Source organism: Apium graveolens, unplaced genomic scaffold (genome assembly GCF_009905375.1).
Source record: "Apium graveolens cultivar Ventura unplaced genomic scaffold, ASM990537v1 ctg278, whole genome shotgun sequence".
Classification (NCBI taxonomy): Eukaryota; Viridiplantae; Streptophyta; class Magnoliopsida; order Apiales; family Apiaceae; genus Apium; species Apium graveolens.
The window spans coordinates 33076-56150 of NW_027417795.1; the positions used below are offsets into that span (position 1 = coordinate 33076).

General features: G+C 33.8%; 2 protein-coding genes and 1 non-coding gene across 3 annotated transcripts; 1 reads left to right on the forward strand and 2 right to left on the reverse strand.

Annotated features, from left to right (window-relative positions):
• The first annotated feature begins 3553 nt into the window (after positions 1 to 3553).
• Positions 3554 to 11204, forward strand: LOC141700697 (histone acetyltransferase of the MYST family 1). The gene is made up of 9 exons (XM_074504402.1): positions 3554 to 3885; positions 4944 to 5032; positions 5314 to 5373; positions 5753 to 5962; positions 7684 to 7752; positions 8050 to 8211; positions 8940 to 9033; positions 9731 to 9873; positions 10793 to 11204. The coding sequence occupies exons 1-9, from the start codon at positions 3630 to 3632 to the stop codon at positions 10994 to 10996; spliced, it is 1287 nt and encodes a 428-aa protein (XP_074360503.1). The 5' UTR covers positions 3554 to 3629; the 3' UTR covers positions 10997 to 11204.
• Positions 11205 to 13562: 2358 nt separating this feature from the next.
• LOC141700695 (uncharacterized) lies at positions 13563 to 13931 on the reverse strand. The gene has a single exon (XM_074504399.1). The coding sequence runs from the start codon at positions 13929 to 13931 to the stop codon at positions 13563 to 13565; it is 369 nt and encodes a 122-aa protein (XP_074360500.1).
• A 6815-nt stretch (positions 13932 to 20746) lies between these two features.
• On the reverse strand, positions 20747 to 20853 carry LOC141700699 (small nucleolar RNA R71). The gene has a single exon (XR_012566462.1). It is a non-coding gene; the product is annotated as a small nucleolar RNA R71 (small nucleolar RNA).
• Between the last annotated feature and the right edge of the window lie 2222 nt (positions 20854 to 23075).

A 23075-nucleotide genomic window follows, 5' to 3' on the forward strand; every position in this document is an offset into this window, starting at 1 on the left:
TGTGGTTTCCTCAACTCTAACTACAGGAGTGAAGGACCCATTCTTGAGGATACCAATGTAGAGATGATTGGCCATTCTTATAAACAGCAACATTTTCTTTTTCCATAAAGTGTAATTGGCCTTATCAAAGGGAGGAATCTTGATACTATTGATTTTCTGTGTATTCATTTTTCCAAGGTCTAATCTGTTTACTTTCATATTTTGCTCTGATACCACTTGTTAGGTATGAATACAACACAGAGGGGGGGGGGGGTGAATGTGTTTTGGCTTAAATATTTGATTTTCGATCGACTTACGCTTTAGCAGTTGGTTGTTGTTTATGATTTAGTAGAATGGATGTTAAACATAAATAGCTGTACAAATATGTAAAACAAAGATCTTCAAAACTCACTTAATTTTATATTAAAAATCAAGCAGTGTTTTGCTACAAAATCTCTAAGTTCTTGTTTTAGAACTTAGCTTCTTTCTTGAGAGAGAACGCACACTTTTCTATTCTGATTATTCTTCTTAACTTAACTAGAGGACCAGTGTTAACTTTATAACTAAGTTAACTGCTGGTTTACACAGTGGATAATAAACATGCTATTAGCTTTTCTAAACTGTCACTTGTCATTTCTATTTATAGAAAAGCAAATCTTCCATTTCTGGCTTAGCATATCTTTAACATCCCGTGTTAACTTTAATCTCCTCTGTCAGTTAATCTTTGTCGTTGATCTTGCACATCTCTCAAGCTGCTTTTTGTAGACTTGTCAATCCAGCTGTGTGAATTGTTTGTTGATTTCCAACCTTGGATATTGAACTGTTCTGCAATTCTTTACTTTGAGAAATTTCTTCACTTCGAGATCTTCAGTTAAGCTGTAGAGAACTCGACATCTTAATAGGCATATTGGCTTGTCGATATCTCTAAAACTTCATTGTTGCTTAGACTTATCGACAACTCTGAGTTCTCTAGTGAATTTTGGTTTATCGATAACTCAGAGTTCTCTAATGGACATTGGCTTATCGATAACTCAGAGTTCTCTAATGAATGTATACTTGTTAATATCTCTGAGTTCTCGACAGACAATTCCTGAGTTCTCTACACCCGGTGGATGTTGCTTATCCGTCGAGTAGTGATGGCTTATCCGTCGAGTAGACATTCCTCATCCATCGAGTAGATATTGCTCATCCATCGGGTAGATGTTACTCATCCGTCGGTACTCTCTGGAGTTTAAATGACTTCTCGATAAGTCATTCTAGAGTTCTCGAATGATTTCTCTATAACACTAATTCTGTGACTTGTAGAGATCTTGACTTAGAATGTTTTACACCAAACATATTTATTCAACTCCAAACTTCTTCATAATTCTTCCGAGGCATGATCTTCTTGATCTTCTTCCAGATAGAATTCTTAGGCTTGACACTGTTTAGAGAAAAATGCTCCAGTATGCTCCATTTACATTTTACAGACATTAAGTGTTACAAGTATGAATTACAGATTAAGGTTACAATACAACTAATCTTAGGGTTGTCAATATGACTTAGTCTTGTTATGATACAGGCATGTCTTGCACAACACTTACATTACAGACCTAGACTATCTTTTTCCTGTATATAAGTTTTGCCCAAATGCACGAAATTTAGACCTAATGTACCAGCTAGATGGTCATCCTTATGGAGAAGAATTATGGCTATCCCTCTGCAATAGGACTGTTGAGCCTGACTTTCAAGTTGATGGTGAATTATACAGCAAAAAATTGAACATGTCTCATTTGTGGAATACCAAGTGTGAGCATTGTGCTACTCAACTCATCCTGTACAAGATTCTCCTAAGTAGTTTCGGTGATTAAGCTTCTTAAATATTCTCCTACATTGCATGTGTTTTAAAGTACAATGCAAGGACATGTTATGGTTTTTATGTCATTTTGAACCACTATTGTGAATTTTCAAGGCCTATTGTAGGAGCATTGAACAACTGACTTATTGCATTTCAATTTACATGTTCTATTAGTTTTATTATTAATCATATCCAATAAGAGAAGTAGTTAACAAACAAGTATACCAATGTTAAAGGCACCTTATTCTTTCTTAGTATCACCATATGATGAGAATTTATGAGGTAAACAATATAATACCATCCCACTCTTCCTTCAATCTGCAAATGTAGAATATTTCCAAGACTAACTACATATTTTAGTATAATGTATAGTTTGTAAAATTGTAATCATGTAACCTGCTTCAATTCTCCTCATATATCTTTGCATGATTGGCTTTATAACAACCATTCTTTAAGTATACAGTTATTAATCTCAGGCCTCATGTTCCACATACATTTTATTCCAAGATGCTCAGAGTAATCATCAAGAACTTCCACCATATCATACAATCATATTTATGCCTTACCTCCTCCGGAGTTGTGTTGTCCAATGTTGTTGCCAAGTTCCAATATACTGCACATAGGTCTCCCTTATTTCGATAAATCCTAACATATCCCCCATTGCCAGCCTTCTCCAGTCTCAAATGATTTGAAAATATTTTAACTTGATCAAGAATGCATGTGTTCATTACTCTGAAATGTCCACAAGATATAGTAAACCCTGATTCCAGCCAATTCTTTAGTCCAAATTTATTATCATTTTGGAGCTCAGGTAGCTGAAATGGACCTTGAATGGTTGCATCGATATCACTTTTTGTATCAACATTACAACAAAGGTATACCATCTTCTTCATCAAATAATTCCCATGCTTTGGTTAGATGCACCCTTCTTATATATCTTTAGCAAAATCATGGAAGTCCGAGTCTAGGACTGATATTGGTACTGACTAAACTTTCTTGAACGTTTGCGGCCTCTATTTGATTATACCGACCATTCCTTTAAATAATAATTCATGATAATTAATCCTTCATTTCGTATATTTTGATTACTACACTTCATATTATAGTAGCACTTTATTAATCTTAAACTTGACCATCAATATCATGTTTTCGTCATCACGATACAATTTATGCATTGAGATTATGCACTATTGGAGTTCTTATAATCGTCATTTGCTTAAGGCATAAATTTTATAAACGAAGATAAGACTCACATTGATTTTGTGTTTTAATGAAAACAATAGGGTCTTGTAGTTTTCTTTTAAAATGCCGATTAATCCTCACATTGAATTGAGATTTTTAATCCATCAATAGGTTGGTGTAGGTTTCTTTCAAATGGACGATTTATGTTTTTTGTTCCATGTTTAATATTCTTTATATGTTAGTTAATATAATTAAAAGTTCACTATTTCTTAATACGATATACCAATTAGTTTAATTTATATAACACTTGACGTTTAAAAAATTGTCGGATTACAAGTTTGTGTATCGTGGATAAAAGTCACTAGTTAATACTAAAACTTAAATATAGGTGTAACTGTGTAAGGCGGTGCATATAGTTTTATTTTTATTTTTTTTTAATTCGAACTAATGACAAATTTTTTTCTAGATTAATTAGAACTACTAATTTTGTTAATACAATGTAATATTGTACGAAAAAATTTTAATTTTATAAGAATTTTTTTCTCCAACGTCCAAAGCGGGCAAGATATACTAGTAGCATATATTACGATCCAATTTATCCGCAATTCATTTTCCCCCGAATCATCGAAAAATGGGATCAATAGATTCCCCCAACAACGGCGACAACAACCGCAATCTCGCCGGAGCATCACCTGAGTTCGCCGTTACTCCGACGGAAAACGAGTCGTACAGAAAGCGAAAATCGAGTATACTGCCTTTGGAGGTGGGCACTCGCGTGCTTTGTCGTTGGAGAGACTCCAAGTATCATCCCGTTAAAGTCATCGAACGACGTCGTTTGCACTGTGGCGGTCCAAATGACTACGAGTACTATGTTCACTACACCGAATGTCAGTGTACTCTCTCTCTCTCTCTTATTATCTCTCAATTGATAGGGTTAGGGTTTCAATTATGTCTTCTTAGAATTGTACAAACAGATCTGTGTATCTGTATATGTATGTATAATTTTGTCAATTTATTACATGATGTCTATAATAATAGGTTTGTTTTGTGTCCGTAGGATATGTATATGTATGTAATTTTCTCAATTTACTTTCTGGAGAGTTTAAAAGGTAATTCCAGCATGAACTTTAAAGTAAGAGAGTAGGAATGCAGGTTGAATTTGGAGGTTAGACTTAGTTTTTTATTATTGGTACGATTAGAAATTTTATGAATTACATATCGAACTTGATAGGAATTCATTTTGCAGTATGAAATCTTCACAATGCTTCCTTCTCGGATCCAATTCTTGTCCTATATATATATTACATTAGCATGCTGTTATCATGTGCGTTATGTATATATATATAGGACATTAGCATGCTGTTAACATTTGTTTTAAATTCCCTTGCAATGATTTGGACTTTAGAAGATGATTTGTAAGGAATTCATAAATCATCTAAGAAATTTTATGAGATGAGCTATGTTTCTAAATTTTGGAGTGAATAGATTGACTAGGATCATCGCTTTGAGCTTCCAGAGAGAAGGGTCGAGGGAGGCAGCCTGTCATGATGTTTTGAACTCAGATGATGTTTTTATTTAGTCAAGAGCAAAATTAGTGTTTGTTTCTCATAGTCCTCTTTGAGAGAAAGAGAATGTCCTGTTTTGTGCATTCCTCGTCCCTGAACACTGTCTTGGATACAATTAATGCATTTGCACTTGAAATTTGGACATTTTTTTATACACAAATTTTATATTTGTGCAATTTCCATATAAGTTGAAATTATTACGCTTATGTACAATATTAATAATTTTTGCAGTTGGTGTTGCCAGATTATATTTTTTGTCTTTAATTTAATTTGATGCATTTGGCGTTTTTGTGGCATTTCCTGGTGAATAAAGTTCTCATGGTGTCATGGGAGATTCAGTAGTGTTTCGACATCTATGATGTTTGATGGTTTTCTTGCAGTTAACAGGAGGCTTGATGAATGGGTTAAGCTTGAGCAGCTTGATCTTAAATCCGTGGAGACAGTTGTAGATGAAAAGGTGGAGGACAAGGTAATTTTGGTGTAATTTATTTTCTTTATACTTTTACACTATTCACTACTTTGCATTGTCTCAGCGACTGTTTTCAATTTTTTTGTGTAAAGTGTTTGTCAATCTCTAGAAAATTCAGTATTGTAAAGCAATGGCATGCATTTCCTGTTTGGGGATGTGTCTATATTCTGTCTATATATATGTGCAAGGCATTCTCTTTGTATGTTCTTCTGCCTATAGTACATAAAGAATTCTTCTAACTAATTCTGATTGATCGGAAGTCTTGTTCTTTTCGTGTTCAGGTTACATCATTAAAAATGACTCGCCACCAGAAACGCAAAATTGATGAGACACATGTCGAGGTATTGTATTTTCCTTTTCCGTTGCTGCATAAAAACTGTATTATTGACACTTGGATGTCTTTTTCTAGTAGAAAAATGGCTAAACTTATTTGTATAATCGGTAAAGTCATGTTAAGTTACGATAATAGAGAACTATAAATAATATGCCTCAAAATTATAAAATTATCGTGCATTTTACTTTGTACAGTTTGATCATTGTGGTTCAACTATTAAACTCTGCACATCTGATTAGTATCCACTTTTTCGTTCAATTTATGTAGGCAAAAAGTAAAGAGATGAGAAGTTTAAAATGTATGCATTCATTTTAGAAATATATACTAATGACAAATGTATTTTAGGTAATATATGAGTTAAATAATGATTTCTTAACTACATATAGGGCCATGAGGAGCTTGATGCTGCCAGCTTGCGGGAACATGAAGAATTCACGAAAGTTAAAAATATTGCAACCATAGAGCTTGGAAGATATGAGATTGAGACGTGGTACTTCTCCCCTTTCCCACCAGAATACAATGACACTTTGAAACTTTACTTCTGTGAATTTTGTCTTAATTTCATGAAGCGACCAGAACAACTTCAAAGGCATATGGTAAGTTTTCAGTCATATTCTTAATTTCATGTTGCCTTTAGGAAGTATGAGTTATTTTTTATTTCTGAAGTGCTACTACTGATGTGTTTCATCATATAATAGACGCACCGAATATATAAACATGTTAAATGTGTTTCTCGGCATGTTTTAAAAATTTAATATTGTCCCTGTGCTTGCGAATGATACTTTTCGATGCAGGACAGAGGGTCAAAAAGCCCAAAGAAAGTATTTGGGAGCAATATAATAGGCTTTGGAAGCCCAATTATTAGATTATTATATGATAGGTTTAGTTATCTTATTAGTTTTATTTTAATTAGAAAAGTAGATTATTATATATATAGTTTTGATCTTTGTAAATGAGCAGAGAATATTATTATTGAAATTGATAAGCGTTGTATTCTAAAATCTCTTGAGAGAGTTTTTTACCCTAACCCTAAATCCCCCATCCCCTATCACCTGTCTTCTAAATCGAAGTACTTTCCTAATATGTCTGTTATTATCCGGGTCTTTTTACCAGGATTGCTAATGAACAATAGGAGTGCAACCTAAGGCACAGTCATCTGAATTCTATTGATGTTACCTAAAGGCTTATTTCTACTTCAAATAGTGGGCAAAGTTGGGTTTGTGATAGTGTGTAGTTTATGTAAGATGGAATCAGCAGATCTTGATATGTGTCGATCCTTATTAATCATGTATGTTTTTGGCATAGCAAAAAACTATAGGGCCTAATAATTTTGAGTATTATTACTTTTCTCGTCTCTTCATAGTTTTTTCTCTATTCACAATCCCTTGTTTATCAGAACACATCTAGCTCTGAGTGATTCCATTATTATATCGTATCAAAAGAGCAAGGTAATGACTTAGCGGGGTATATTAAACTGCAAAATCCTTGTGCTACCTGTAAATGGGTTTGTCTTGGGGCTGGTTTTGTTCCCAAGTTTCTCTTTGCCTTTTGTTTAGATAGATTTACCAATCAGGAAAATAACGCAGATACTTATTGAGTGTCGACTGTCGAGGGTAATTGAATAGTTTTAGAAATGATGCTTTGGAGCTATCTATAAACTTGTAGGATATGAAGGCAAAAACAGCTCCAACACTTGACGTAGTGATAGTATGCGTCAGGCCCTTCGAGTGTATTATTTTGGCAGAGGGTTCAGTCCCTTCTGCTCCCGGCTAAAACTGGATATCCTAGATATCTATTCACCTGTTTTCTTTATGACTAATTTTTTAGAGCCACTTTGAACTCTGATGTAGAGATCATTTTGTACGAAAGAGGTTAGGGCATATCAATGCTCAAAACACTATTACATTGACTGAGGTAGCTATATAAGAAACGCTTTTAGTTGAACTATTAATATCCTTGGCAATTGGCTCACCCATTTTCCCTATATCCGGTAATAGCAGTCCACATTTTTCTATATTGAGCAATTGGTTTGATATATCTCCAATTTTTATGTCAAAAGAAATTAGTGCCGACTCTGTTCACTTTCGATTTGTTTAGGTTCTTCATGTTCTTTGACATACATGTGAAATTGTTGGTAGGAACCATCTGATTAGGTGGTATGTTTCATCTAGCCTATATATTTATGTTAGGATGGTTGCTGCATAGTATACATTTAGAATCACATCTTTTATAAATATTTAGCATTGTGAAAATTTTGTATTAAAGTGATTTGACCAAAAAAAGACATTTAGTTATATGTTATTTTTTTTCTTTGTAGAGGAAATGTGATCTCAAACATCCCCCTGGTGATGAGATATACCGCAGTGGCACATTATCAATGTTTGAGGTGTGTTTTTATGATCTGCAAAATTCTTTATCAGTTGGTTTCTTGTGATTATAAATTCTTAATCAGTTGTTTATTTCCATTGCATATTTTTTCATTCAGTTTAGTGATGCTACACTTAAAGTTTTCCATAATATATTTGATTATGCCACATTGTTTTCAAGTTTTGTAATATGTATTATTGGCATATTGCCCTGGATTTTTATATATCACTGTTTTAACTGACCAAACTTCTGCATATGAATAGGTACTCTTATATTTTCTTGGTTTAGCTATCTGACATTTAACATGTTATTATAGGTTGATGGGAAAAAGAATAAGGTGTACGGGCAGAATCTTTGTTACCTGGCGAAATTGTTTCTTGATCACAAAACACTCTATTATGACGTTGATCTGTTCCTGTTCTATGTTCTGTGCGAGTGTGATGATAGAGGATGCCACATGGTTGGATATTTTTCAAAGGTATATTTGCATACTTAAAAATCTGCATCAATTTTCTGTGGCATCCCCTAGGTATGGTATCTCCCATACAATGGTGACATGTAGTTGAGATGAGTTTGTGGTATCTTACAATTATTTTTGTTGGCTCAATGGATGGTTAAATCTGTTTATTTTATTATAAGTGTTGATTGGTGTCAATTTTCAAATCTACAACCTAGATGCAATAGTATGAAATTTATAAGGATAGTTTTTAAAAAGAATGGAACAAAACTAATCATTTAGGTATTTTAGATATGAAGACACTTTATGAATCAACTATTTAGGGCCAACTGATTTTCCATTTAGGCCAGAGCTTGGATTTACAGTCAAATCAAGGCTGTAGAGGCCTACTTTAGTATGGCCTAGCAGAGCGTAGAAGGATTTTGCAATAATTACTCTTTCTGGACAATATCTAGTTGAAATAACTTGCTAGTTCTTGATAAAAGATTACTGTTCTTCTAGACATTTTTCGAACCGGAATATCTTATTACTAACAGAAGCGGTCTATCAAATTGGCTGCAACTTGACATCAATATGTTTCCAGTTATCCGCAGTTAATTATTTGTGAAAGTTTATTACAGTATTACTGGTGTATTACTGTACTTATATATTGCCATGAGACTTCTATTCTTGCAAATTTGTGAGACAATAGTGACATTAATCCGACACCTCAGAATTTTTTCCAAACTGAATATGTTCTGGTGATGCAGGAAAAGCACTCGGAGGAGTCCTACAATCTAGCATGTATTCTAACGCTTCCTCCCTATCAGCGAAAGGGTTATGGGAAATTCCTGATCGCATTTTGTAAGACTTTATACTGTTTTCTTTGTCAGTATTAGAAATCCAAATTTAGGGATTTTATTCCCTGTATTCTCAACAAGCTAGCTGAAACTGGACCCTTCTACTAGATCCTACACAAATACTTTCAGAGTTTTGGTTCAGTCTTTTTCTTTGGAATTAAGGTATTACTGACATTTATAGTATCACTTGATTAAAAAGCCCAAAAGAAAATATGAACTCATCAAGTTGAAGCGTTGTTCTGTCCATATCTAAATTGTCCACCAAGCTTAGTTAGTAGCTTAGTAAACTGACTAAGATTATATGTTGGTTCATCAGTAACTAGAGGGAAGGTAATTCTTGTTCAAACTTTGCAGTTTCTGGGACATCAAGATACCGGTGTGCCAAATAGTCTACAAGTCATAATTTCATTATGGCGGCTTTTGGTGTCTTAGATCTTTCAAAATTTTAAATAATAATATTACGTCAAATGATATGTATTTGGCGCAGCACCAGTTGTAGTGAGAGGTTTCTTTTTTAGATTAAATATGCCAAATGAGTAGCTGAGTAGTTTCTATACTATTAGTTTCTTATAAGTTTACACCAGAGCAAGAGGCATTGAATGCTTATAGGATGATTCTTATTGGGGTTATCTTGCTGTTCTTTTAAGTGCATATCACTATATCAGCATATGATAGCTAATATTTTCATAAACTTTGCACAGCTTATGAGCTTTCAAAGAAAGAGGGGAAAGTTGGCACACCTGAAAGGCCCTTGTCTGACTTGGGATTGTTGAGTTATCGGGGATACTGGACTCGTGTTCTTTTAGATATTCTAAAGAAGCACAAGGGTAACATATCTATTAAGGTATACCTGAACTTATACTTTACCTGTTCAAACTTCACATGGTATTGCCAGCCATATTTAAATTTTCAATTGAGTTGTTTTGACTTTTGAAATAATAGTTACTGTTACTTGTGAGATTGATGTTTGCTACAGTTATTATTGTAATTTGTAGTATATGAAGATGCACTAATTCCGCACAATAGAACTTCATTGAAATATTATGTAGTTGGTTTTAAGTTATCATGCAGGCTGAAAGAGGCTATATAAAGATATCTCAGTAATACCAGTATACAAAGTTGTGCAAATTTCATATCTTTGAGTTGAAATTACACAGCCTGTAACCAAGAAAAAGCAAGTAATATATCTTCTGATGATTAATCACTGAAACAAATAAAGAGAATCCTAATTTACTATAATTGTATTGTTTGACTCTGTAACTTGATGGGGACGCTGCTTGTATTGATACAACCAAGTTTTTGTCTGAGGGTACACTTGCTTAGTAACTGTACTGCATTATAATATGATATATTTATGCTCTTTAATTTTTTTATTTTGTGGCTGTACCATGTTTTCCCTATGATAACAAGTAACATATTTCATGAGGTTGGTCAGCATTAAAATTTGCTATATTTTTTTTAATGAGAGAGATTTGTGCTATCAACTGACACCTAGAAGATCTAAAATGAGTGCTGACCAATTTGGGACTATACCTCTATTTTCCCTATAATTCTTATGGCCTTTTGGATGAGGTTTGTGCTAGTGTGACCCTTGTTTAGCTAGTAAAGGACAATATGGTCCAAAATGTGTTAATATAAATAAATGGTGTGAAAGAACAGGGTCTATATGGCTGCTCTGTGTTAAATCTAGTTTGTTAATTGATAGTTCTGTGCTTATCTTTTTCCTCAGCTCACACTTCTGATTGGTTACTATATCCCTGCAGGAACTCAGTGATATGACAGCAATTAAGGCTGAGGACATTCTAACGACCCTTCAGAGCTTAGAGTTGATTCAATATCGGAAGGGGCAACATGTTATTTGTGCTGATCCAAAGGTCTTGGATCGTCACCTGAAAGCTGCAGGGCGTGGTGGCCTTGAGGTCGATGTCAGCAAACTGATTTGGACTCCTTACAAAGAACAAAGTTGAGAAAGTACCAGTTTAACGACTATGTCAGTCAACCTTGACCTTGTATAAATGAATCTAAATAGTTTAGGTGATTGAAAAAAGGAGCCTTTATGTTATGATTCCGTCGTTGCAAAAAGAGCAGTCTTTGTAACCCTATGTAGGTATTGCATTACACTTGTTAGGAAATTACTATGTACTTGGGTAAAATTATTAAATTTTTTCACGCTCATATGTTTCAAAGACAAGTACCATTATGGTACATTACCAGGTGGTGAGGCAGGTCTTTATTATAACGTGCTCATAAGGACTGCAGTCTCCCGAGTAGTTTGATACTCCCTCCGTCTCCAAAAAGGTTTCCTGTTTGTGTTGGACACGTTTGTCAATGCATACTTTTGATTGTAAATTTGCCAATGCACACTTTTAGACGTAAATTAGTAGACAATCGTTTATCATATCATGAACAATAAAAAAGTCAAAATAGGAACAATATTTTGGGATGGAGGGAGTAGCAATTAGTGGTATTATTAGTGGTATTAGTGGTGTATTTTAAAAAATAGGAAGCCGTATCCATGAGTAGAATGTATACAGAATCTTAGAACCCAAATATTGAAGATAAACATAGTTCTAATACAAAACATATCTGTGAATTTATATGCTGTGATTACTTGATAGCTACTTGATGAACATACATGTACGTGACTATGAGGTTAAGGAACTTGGCAAAAATAAAAATTCAAATTGAGGAGGTCGTGTACATCCAGTTTGGATTGGGGTTGGCCTGGGAGGTGATGCTCTTGCTCTCGAAGGATTTGTAAATATGTCTTTGTTGTCCTTTTCATCAAGTAGTTGAGAAAAATAAAAAGGGGCGAGACAAATTGGAAATTTGGATTGAATATACGAATTACCCTTTGTCTAGGGAACACTACTTGTAGTATAGTTGAACCCAGATTACTTACAAAAAGGTTGAACAGACAATAAAAGGCTAAATTCGGCCTAAAAAAAAAATTCCAACATCCACTTAATTTAAAGTCCTAGCCTAGCTTGGATCATTGTTATGTAATTTTACTGATATGCCCAAATTAGTTATCAAAAAAAAGGATTAGAAATGCGTGCGTTACAAAATTTATAGTATATATAAACTTATCCCATGAGACATTTTCATTTGTTTTTAATAAAAAGGAATTAGAAGGGCATGTTACACAAAAAATGCATATAAACGCATCTCATGAGAACAATTTCTGACAGCTAAAATAGACGATAGTTGTACAACAATGGTTCATAGAACTGAGTTTTTACGTGCATGTACAGAGTTGATATTCGTCAATTAAGTCTGGGAACAAGCGAAGGCAAGCAGTCATAAAAGCTGCTAGTTAATGTGAAATGTGTGCGCCAGTGTGTTATGTTATACTCTACTCCTTTAAAATTTGACTTGTTAGATACATTCAAATTATATGCCCTTTTCAGACCACACTGTTTAACGTGTTAATTGCCGATGACAGCTTACAGTTAGTTAGTAGGTCTTTCTTGGTGTGCCGTTTGCTATAATTATACACCAAACTTAAGATGATCAACATTTCCTACCCACAATAATTACTTTTTATTCATACACCTTATATATTAGTGTTATAAACCGAATATAAACAAATTTCAAAAAAAAAAAAAACTGAAGATAAACAAATTTTATAAACAAAACTGAAGATAAACATGTAATTTGGGAGTCGATATTTTAAAAAAAATTAAATACTTCTTTAAACGTATCACAAGGGGTTCAAAAAAACCCAACGAAACTAAAAAAATTATATAATTTATTTACAAGATTTTTCCAAATTTGAATTTTTCTAAATTAAAATTTTTGAAGGTCCAGAGCGTGGGGTGACCCGATATGATTTTGTCACTATTTGCAGTGGCAGACTTAGGATATTTAATTGTATGGGGCTTAATAAAAAATTGGCTCTTAAATTTTTTTCATCAATATAAAAAATAAAATTATACATAAAATTTAATTTTAACATTATTTTTTAATTTTTTATATATAAATTTACATGTTGAAAAATTAAAATAGATGTTTAAATAATTTATTGAGTTGAGCTAAATTCTCAATTTTCTGAAAAAAAATAAATACTAATAGACTATTTTTAATCTTAAGTGATAAATATATATATATATAATTAACATTAAAATAATTATTTTTCTTAAGAAAGCTTAAACACCTGATACACAAATACAAGTACCTACTTGTACGTCTGATTTAGTGATGTTCTAGATTATGTGAAGATTAACGGGGTAAAAGAATAAGATTAACCAGGCTAAATCATCATACAATATCATAACATGTGAAATTTTGCCATTATAGAAATTTACAGCCCCTCGGTCCGCCCCTGAGTCTGTTTGTCTATGTCTTCAGGGGTGGAACCAGGAATCTAACATGGGAACCAAAATAAATAAAAATAGAAAATATACCGATTTATTTGAGATGTGCACGTCTTTTTTTGATCAAATAAAAAGAATCAATAATCTTTTCGGCAGAAATGGTCTCCGCAATCTCCTTTTCAATATACACTATCAAATAATCCCTAAGAAATTCATCTTACATTCGATTGCGAAGACTTGTTTTCACAATTTTCATAGCAGAAAAAGCTCGTTCAAATGTTGCAGTAGATGCTGGAAGAGTCAAGACAAACCTTAATAGTCTATCAACTAATGGATACATGTCAGTTTTCCCTGTGGTTACCAATCCATGACATAAATCACCAAGAGTAGACAGATTCTTCAAATCTGGATGAAACGGAACATCTAACCCATAATGTTGTAGTTCACAATGTAGATGGATTTTTTCATCTCCCAAAAAATCTTCTGGATAAAACTTTTCAGCTAACTTGCAAATGTTCTCTATGTTGAAAGACCTGTAACCATCCCTAGGATTTAGTGATGCACTTAAAATGAGAAGCTCCCTCATTTGTTCACTGAATCTATTATTTAGCTCCTGTAATTATTGATCTATGGCAGCTGTAAATATTTCTACTCGGTAATGATATTCCATTGTCACCATTTGCTTTTGTTTTCCTTGTCGACGAAGATATTTAAGCACATCAAAGTAGGGAGCATTCATATTTGGAATTAAGATAGTATGTCGTTCACAAAATGATCTCACATTTTCTAAGAGACTCTCCCAACCATCACTTCTCAATTTTTGAATCAACATCTTTGTAGTAGAAATCAGATGCATGACATTTAAAATATCTTGAGACTTTTGTTGTAATGCTCGACAAAGTAGATCAGTAATAGCCATTATCTCCTTAACCACACGTAAAACCAGGATCACGTATTAACGAATTGAAATCAATAATTTCATCAGTGTTCTCAGAATCAATACCTTCATTAACAATCTCTAGATCTTGAGGATTTTGCTCGGAGTTTCTATTTATCCCACCAAAAATCAGAGGCTCAACTCCATCTCCAGTGACTTCAATTGAGGCGGCAGAAGGTTCTTCATCTTCACAAGTAGTTGTTTGCTTCTTCTTGTGTTGAAAATATGATGTAATCTCTTTTCTCTTACTCATATTTACGGATTAGATGCAAATGTAGAGTAGATAAAGTGAGATGATATTAGGGATTGTAATTTTGTAACTTGTATGTATAGTGTGTATTGGGGGTTTTGGGACCGGAGCAGAACAACTGAACAAGTATGTTCTGTTTTTAGATTTTAGTTTTAAGCATTTTTTTTATTTCAAATTGTACTATCTTTATCTTATATGTTTATTTATTAATTATTAAGATTAATGAACAAATTTCATAATTTCCTTCTAATCAAAATTATTTTGAATGAAATAATTAACAAAATCAATAAAATTTTGTATAATCAATTTTCAATTTCAATTTTTTTTTTAAAATTTAGGGGACCAAAAAAATTTTTGATAGTAAATTTTAAAATTTTATATTAAAATTTTGGGTTATTCAGGCGGGGCTCCCTTCGGTCCACCCGTTCCTCCCCTGTATGTCTTCCTCCCCTGTATGTCTTCCTTCCTAAGTTTCAAAGCAAATTATAAAAAATAAATAATCATCTCTAGTAATTGCCACTATAATCATCTTGACTTAAATTTAAACATGCACAACTAGGGCTGATCAGGTTGACGGCCGAAGTTGAACAGATGTTTTCCGAATTGGGTAAGTACATTGAAATGTTGGAATTTGTATATTTGCAAGTCCACCCCCTCTAGATCTTCTTTTCCATAGACTCACGGGTTCGCTATCACCGCCGCACGATTGCGGTAGCCTCTTCATCACCGGCAAGGGAGGATCTAGCTCAGCCATGTTAAGAACCGGAACAACTACACCACATGAATTCTTGTCATGAATATTATTATTATTATGTGTAGCAAACTTGTTGCATAATTGTCTTCTTCTTCTTTGATCCATCAGTATTGGTTGATTATAATTTGTACTTTTTCGAGGCTTTTCGGACACTATTCTGTGGTGGTGTTTGATGGTACAAGTGGTGGAAGATGGGGTGAGGTGGTGATGGTGATGTTTGACTTGGCCCATGCAGCTTACTCTTGGAGAAGAAGGGTCATCTTTTTTGGGGCAGATGGTTCTTGGATGGTGTGCTATAGTGTCTTTGACGGAAACTCTGCATAATATTGGTAGGAATGTTTTGTTGGTAGATGATGAAGAAGCTGCAGGGTTTCCATTTCTGTGATGATACAAGTTCTTGTGCTGCTGATGATGATTTTCACTATATGTTCCTGTTCCCATTTCTATATATGTAACTCTGTCTTCTGATATATATCTTTGTGATCTATCTGACTAGTGTGTTTGTTGTACTTCTTGCACTTGATATGTATATGTATATATATGTGTAGATAGGGAGAGAGAGAGGGAGAGAGAGAGAGAGTTGAGAGAATGAGAGTGTTGGGAGCATGGGAGGTTAAAAGAATAGAAAGGGGAGAGGTGTTGAGCTTTAATAATTTTGTGGGAGAATTAATGTAGGTGTACTACACATGAAGTTGGAGTGGGGGAAGATGTAGGCTTTTAAAACGGTGCTAGTATTAACTTAAATTACTTATGTAACTAGTTAGATTAGTCACCAATTGGGTAAAATGGAATGATTGGGAATGTCAATGTGTATGTATATATTGTATCAAACTAGTTTAATTTGTTTAGATTATTATGTAAGTTAGTATATAGATCAAGTGATGACACAAAAATGACCAGGAATTCTGGAGTTAAGGGTCATTCAATTGTGTGAGATCATAAAACATATTAAAGGCAGAAAAAGAGGATAAAAGTTTCAAAGCTTGCATGGCTCAAATTTTGTTTTATGCAAAAGGTCTCTCCATTTTTGTAGTATAGTAGCTACCTAACTTTGAACACCGTGAACTCTGTTAAGTTAAATATTTTATATTTTTGTAAGATAAAGCATAATGCTACCTTTAAATTACAAATTTATTTCTATGCAAGATGTTCAGTGCTATATAATAATATTTTACCAGCCATTTCTTCGCTTTAATCAAAAATTTCTTATTAATATTTCAAAGTAAAATTTAATAAAAACAGACCAGCTCAATAGGAGTCATTTTTTAGTAATGAAAATATTGATGTATGTGTAATTTATAACTGATATCTTCGCATGTGATATCAGAAGTTTATTTTTGAATTGAGCTAAATACAAATAAATGAGTTTTGATATACATACTGTCAAAGAACATATACATTCCTCAAGTTTCAAATGACAGTCAAAATGAAACCCAAGATCCTAAACTGATAGCTAACACCGTAAAATTTGTAACTTGAAAGGGTATTATTATCATTAGACGTTAAGAAAATTAATAAATAATAATAAAATAACATTATCTCTTCCTAAAATCAAAATTAACATTATTGAGCACAGGAACGGAGCCAGAAATCCCAGCTTGGGGTGGCGAATATTTTTTTCCGAGTAATTAATATATTTTTTTAATTTATTATACATTAAATAAATTAATAAATATTATTTTTAACAATTTTAATATACAAATATACTTGAATTCGTGTATCTAAATTCATACCTATCCTAAACATCACTAATACTAATACTAAATTTATAAAATTTATATATTTTTCAGGGGGCGAAAATTAAAAATATTTCTTTTTACTACTAAATATATAATTATATAATTTTTTTTTCACAAATTTTAATATTAATTTAACGATTATACGAGTTTGGGTGGCGGCCGCACCCGCGGGCCAGCCTCCGTCCCTGATTGAGCAGGTGTATCGCATTATCCAATGTAGAAACAACCAAATCACAAAATGTTTTTAGCCCTTTATCTATCACTCCCTCTGTCCCAAAATTTTTATCAACTTCATCCCTCTCGGATCTAAAGGCCTCTCTAAAATCTTCCTCAACTCTTATTACGTGTTCTTCATATTGTGTAATATGTAGTAATTTTCATTACACATGTCTTTATCAGCTAACGGCTGCCTAGGAGTAGCCTCAATAAACTCTGCATCAGCTTTAAGTTGTGTATTCATTTTCATTTATGACGTGGAAATTGGTGAAATCACATATGCTAATACCTCTACATATCTTTCAAACTCAAGATCTTTATTTACTATAAGTTGGCACATGAGCGGTACATCTTCATCCTTCTCTTACTCAAAATACCCTACATTCATGATAGTATTAGGCAACCTATATCAATAGGTATGAAACTCTCCATAGTCTTCTACTTCTTTCATCATCGAGTTCAATTATAGTAAACTCATTTTTAACACCATTACAATTGTCAAAACAATCAACCTTGCCATTACATATTTCTTAGAATTATACTGCATCACTCCATCATGAATCAATTTTATAGTAAAATCTTTGTTATCACAATCTGCGATTAATATATATAATAAGTGTGTGCGAATAATAGAAATTAACAAAAAAGATATGAAGGAGAAGTTCTCGAGTCCAGTCGTATAACTGTCTCCTTAAAGCTATTACGACGCTCATTGTATGTACGAGTCATTAGCCTCCAAGGATAAATCGAGAATACGGCGATGTTACGCGAACCGCACCTTCGGTGAACTAGAACGGAGCAAAAATCTACCACCGGTATAAAGAGAGGGCAGGGTTTGTGTTTAAGAGGCGGCTGTGTATTGTATATCAAATGAATGAATAACCCTAAACCTGATACGATATTATATAGGCTCGAGTAAACGTGTGCGCTACTCCAGGCGTAAATAATTAAACCACGTTAAGTAATCAGTCGATTAATAAACAAATCTGTAACTGAATCAGATTATTATTACGTCAAATCAATTATAATAATACGTAGTCAAAATGAATTAAAATTTAAAAGCCCAAACCTAGTGGAAATTAAATAAATTTAGCAAAACTAGTCCGTGATTATTCGAGCCAATTTTCTGCTACATTTGTGTCCGCACATCGCACATGCGGGCAAGCTCGAAGGCTTCGCAAGTCTCGTATTGTCCCTCGAAAGCCCTAGATATGCACCCCCTGTGCGCGCACGTAGATGTTGGAGCAATACATAAGTAACACATTTGAACACTACATAAGTATTTTACTATATAAAGATATGTATGCTCCTTTGTAAAATTAATGCGGGACTTTCATTTCTTCCAAAAATTTTCACTACTAAGAGACTAACTTTGGATGATCATATCTCATCCATATCTTAGTCATTTTGAGTGATTCAAAGTACCTCAGAAAGCTCTTTCGGATGAGAACGCATTCCAAGTGTCACTCATTGCGCGCATGATAAGTGGCATTTTATACCACTTAGAGCGTTTCAGAACGACTTGAATTGATGTCTTGAAATCGAGTATTTTGTGTATTTAATGCGTTTTTCTAGTATTTTTGCATTTCAGGGTATAATTTGCTTATACAGGGAGAATTCATCAAAATAACACTAGGCAAGTGCTTGGTATCAGTTGCGGGGAGTTGTGCGAAGAAATCAGCAAAATCAAAAGCAAAAATATTATTTTTCCAGAAAGGTTGCAGGCGCCCGCCTAGAAGGAGCAGGAGACCGCCTGCCAGGAGGCGCCCGCATGGAGATTGGAGGCTGCCGCCTGGGTGCGGGAATTTTAATTCTGGATTTTCTAATTCGAGTTCTATCGGGCTTCTGACAGCGCTGTTTCTTGTGGACTCTTATATAAACCTATTTGGGAGACGTTTTTACAACAAGCAAGGAATAAGTAACAAGGAGAGAAGATTAAAAAGACCGTTTTAGCACGCAACAACGAAGAAGAGGAAGCATACGTTTATCTTATGATTCTTTTAATTCATTGTAACAGTGGATGCTAGTTTTCTTTACTCTTTGAACCTTAATACTCTTGTGACGTACTCTATTTTTATTAAGTATTTTTATTAGTTTATATCGTTGTGTTTATATCATGTTTTCGTATGAACCCATGGTGACGATGAGTTCTATCATGGGCTAATCGTGATCATGGGGTCATAGCGGATTTACTATGGATTTCTTTAGTTAATTGTTTAATACATTGGTATGTGATGATTGTATGATATCTAGCATAAGTTGTGCTTATTCATCTTATGTGCGTCGCGAACATATAATATAGCGTGTTAATCTCTTGTGAAGCGACAGTGAATCTTGAGATTTAGAACTTGCCATGCTAGCATAGGTTCATGTATTGTATGCATGATTAGTGGGTAACTCTAACCGTTTTACTTGCCCCGCGTAATCATAATGAATAACTTGTGCGTAAATCGTTATGTGGTCAAATTCTATAGACATATAGGGTCTCAATATAATTGATGCCTATTCAACTTCTATCTTAATTGTGGATGCTTGGTAGAATGGTATTCGTATAACGAAAGTTGACGTTTATCAGTTTAGTGTTGTTCGATTAATATCATCACCATTACATGCTAAGGGTAATAACAATAACTATTGAATGAAGTATTAATGAAGTTATGATCTCATGTGTGTTTAATATTGATAATTTAAGTATTTAATTCTCATAGTTAATATTAGTTAATCAACCCTAATTGTTATTATCTTGACATTGAAGAGTAATCATATGTTGGTGAGTAAATGTTAATTAAATATAATTAATTAGAGTCGTTGTGGGAACGAACTAGAAATCATTCTATATTACTTGCGAATGCGTATATGATTTAATTAGCGCATGCTTTGTGCCCTAACAAGTTTTTGGCGCCGCTGCCGGGGACTCGGTGTTAATTTGTTTAGTTTATGTACTTGCCATCAGTGGTCATTAGGATTTATTGATTAAGACTTGTTACTTATAACTTCCGGTTGTATTTCAGGTACTCTAGTGAGCGTTTATGCAAACACGTTCTCGCACCCGCAAGAGAAATCTAGATACGGCTGAGGAGACAGATTCAGCTTTTGACTTTCTGGAGAAGATAGTTTTTGAAGATTCCGATACAAAGAGTGAGAAGAAAGAACCTGTAATAATGGGTGATCGTATAGTTCCAGCTGATCCAGCTCTGATGGACTTTTCTCGGCCTATACTTTTGAAATCAAGACGAGCACTATTCACATGGTGCATAATTCTGTTTCTTTCGGAGGTGCTGCGACTGAAGATCCCAACATGCATATCAGGAATTTTGTCGAGATCTGTAGTACTTTCAAATATAATGGTGTTACTGATGAGGCTATCAAGCTGAGGCTTTTTCCATTCTCTCTGAGGGACAAAGCTAAGGATTGGTTACATTCTTTACCAGCTGGGTCCATCACTACTTGGGAAGATCTCGCACAAAAGTTTCTGGTGAAGTTCTATCCAATGGCCAAGACTGCAGCTATGAGGAGTGCTCTTACTCAGTTTGCGCAGCAACAAGGAGAATCTATGTGCGAAGCTTGGGAGCGCTACAAGGAGATATTGAGAAAGTGTCCACATCATGGTATGCCTGACTGGATGGTGAATACTGGGTTCTACAATGGTTTGGGGGCCCAATCTAGGCCCATGCTCGATGCAACTTCTGGAGGCGTTTTGTGGGCCAAAAGCTATACTGAAACCTATAATCTTATTGAAACTATGGCTGCAAACGAGTATCAAAACCCAACTCAAAGGATGATGCATGAGAAGGTAGCAGGTATTCTGGAAGTTGATGCAGCTACAGCTATTGCAGCGTAGCTCCAAGCGCTGTCTATGAAGGTCGATTCTTTAGCCAACTATAGAGTCAATCAAATAGCTATTGTCTGTGAGCTTTGTGCAGGCTCTCATGCTACGGATCAGTGTTCACTTGTTAATGAATATGTTCAGTATGTGAACAATTATCAGCGATCGCAGCAGTCTGTGCCAGCTACTTATCATCCTTATAACAGAAATCATCCCAATTTCAGCTGGAGCAATAATCAGAATGTTGTTCAGCAACCATATCTGTAATATCCGGGATATATCGTGTAATTATTTTTGCTATTAAATAATTATTATTTGTGTTCAGTATCTATTCTGTGAGTTAATTGTTAAGTGTTATCTGTACTTGGATATTCAAAAATAATATTAATTGAGTATTTTAATTTTTATATGTCCAAAATAAAACATAGATAATTGTCATATCTTCCTAATTATTTTTATGTTGATTTATGGATTTATAAGGATCATATGAAATTTATAAAATCTTTTTCCGAGTATTTAAAATCTATTTTATAAAAACGGGAACCAATCGACGTCATCCGTTGTTACGTTTTTAGAACCCGAAACTCTTCCGAGAACTCCTTCCTAACCTAATTGTAATATTCCGAGCATATTCCATGTTTCGACTTTTTTGATCCGGCGTATGGTTTGTTCTGCGCGGGTCCCGGCGCAACATTTTCGATATAATATTCGTTTCGGTAAATCAATAAAACCCGTATTTTCGATAAACGGGAGCTTTTTATTAAACTATCCCAATTATCACTTCGTAGTACGTGTAACCAGGCGCTGAGACCAAGACCGCAGTACAAATTGTACTGATTTGGATAATTATCCCGAAACCCGATACCGTTTGGATCAGTTTTTATAAATAAACGTACCATTTTATATCCGGAATGATCCAACGGGATACTAATTTTCCGTAATTATAAATAGCCTTTTACCGTATTTTATTTCGTATCAAAATCATTTGCAGATAGTTAATTTTATAATTTTCAGAGAAAAACCCTAATTACTTAAACTGTTCTAAGAATTAAACAGCAAAACGAAGGCGTTACCAATCTCTGTTTTCAAAGCTTGAGTAACCAAAACGAAGGATTTGAAGTGTTCTACCAGATTCTGAGCTTTGTTTTACTGCAGAAATTAAGGTTTATTTTCTATAATTTTATTTATTTTCGAATTAAATTTATTAAAAATATAAATTTTTGTTCGGATGATTGTTTGTATGATTTGATGATTGCATGTTGTAGAGCTTGTTTTCCTAGTGATTTTGATATATTACACGTCTGATTTGGAGTTCAATAACATGTTCAAAATTGAGTTTGATTTTCGAATTTTAAAATTAGGGTTTATAACCCGAATGAATGTTCTTAATTGAAATTTGGGGGTTTCTTATTCTGGAATAGATTAATGTTGTGGTATAGTGGATTGTATTCTCTGTGAAATTTGCAATCTAGTCGTATAAGTTTCATAAATCACCGAGGTCTGTAGAGAAGGGAGTTGTCTTTTGAAATTTTCCGAAGTTCGCCGGAAACTGGCAAACTTCACGGCCAAATTTCGGCCAACTCAAGGATGATTATAATGATTTGTTGGTATGGTTGAGTTCCTGGTGAAATATATATGTGATTTGGAGATGTTGGTGGGGTGAGTACGCCGGGAACGTGTTCTCCGGCCACCCCTGTATTTTCCGGCGACGGGGCTGGAAAATTACAGTTTAGTACCTATAATTTTGAAAACGATGCAGTTTGGTCCCTGAAGTTTCCAGACTTTGCAAATTTAGGATTCTTTTTTTAAAAATGTTTAAAAATCATATTTCCTATTTATTTTTATTATAAAAATTCATTTTTAATTTCTGAAAATTCTAAAAATTAGTATTTTAATTCTGAAATTATTTTTTTATTCAAAAATAAATCTGAATTAATTAGTTTATTAATTTCAGTTAAATTTTAATTGATTAATTGGTCAATTAATTCGAAAATTAATTGATTAATTG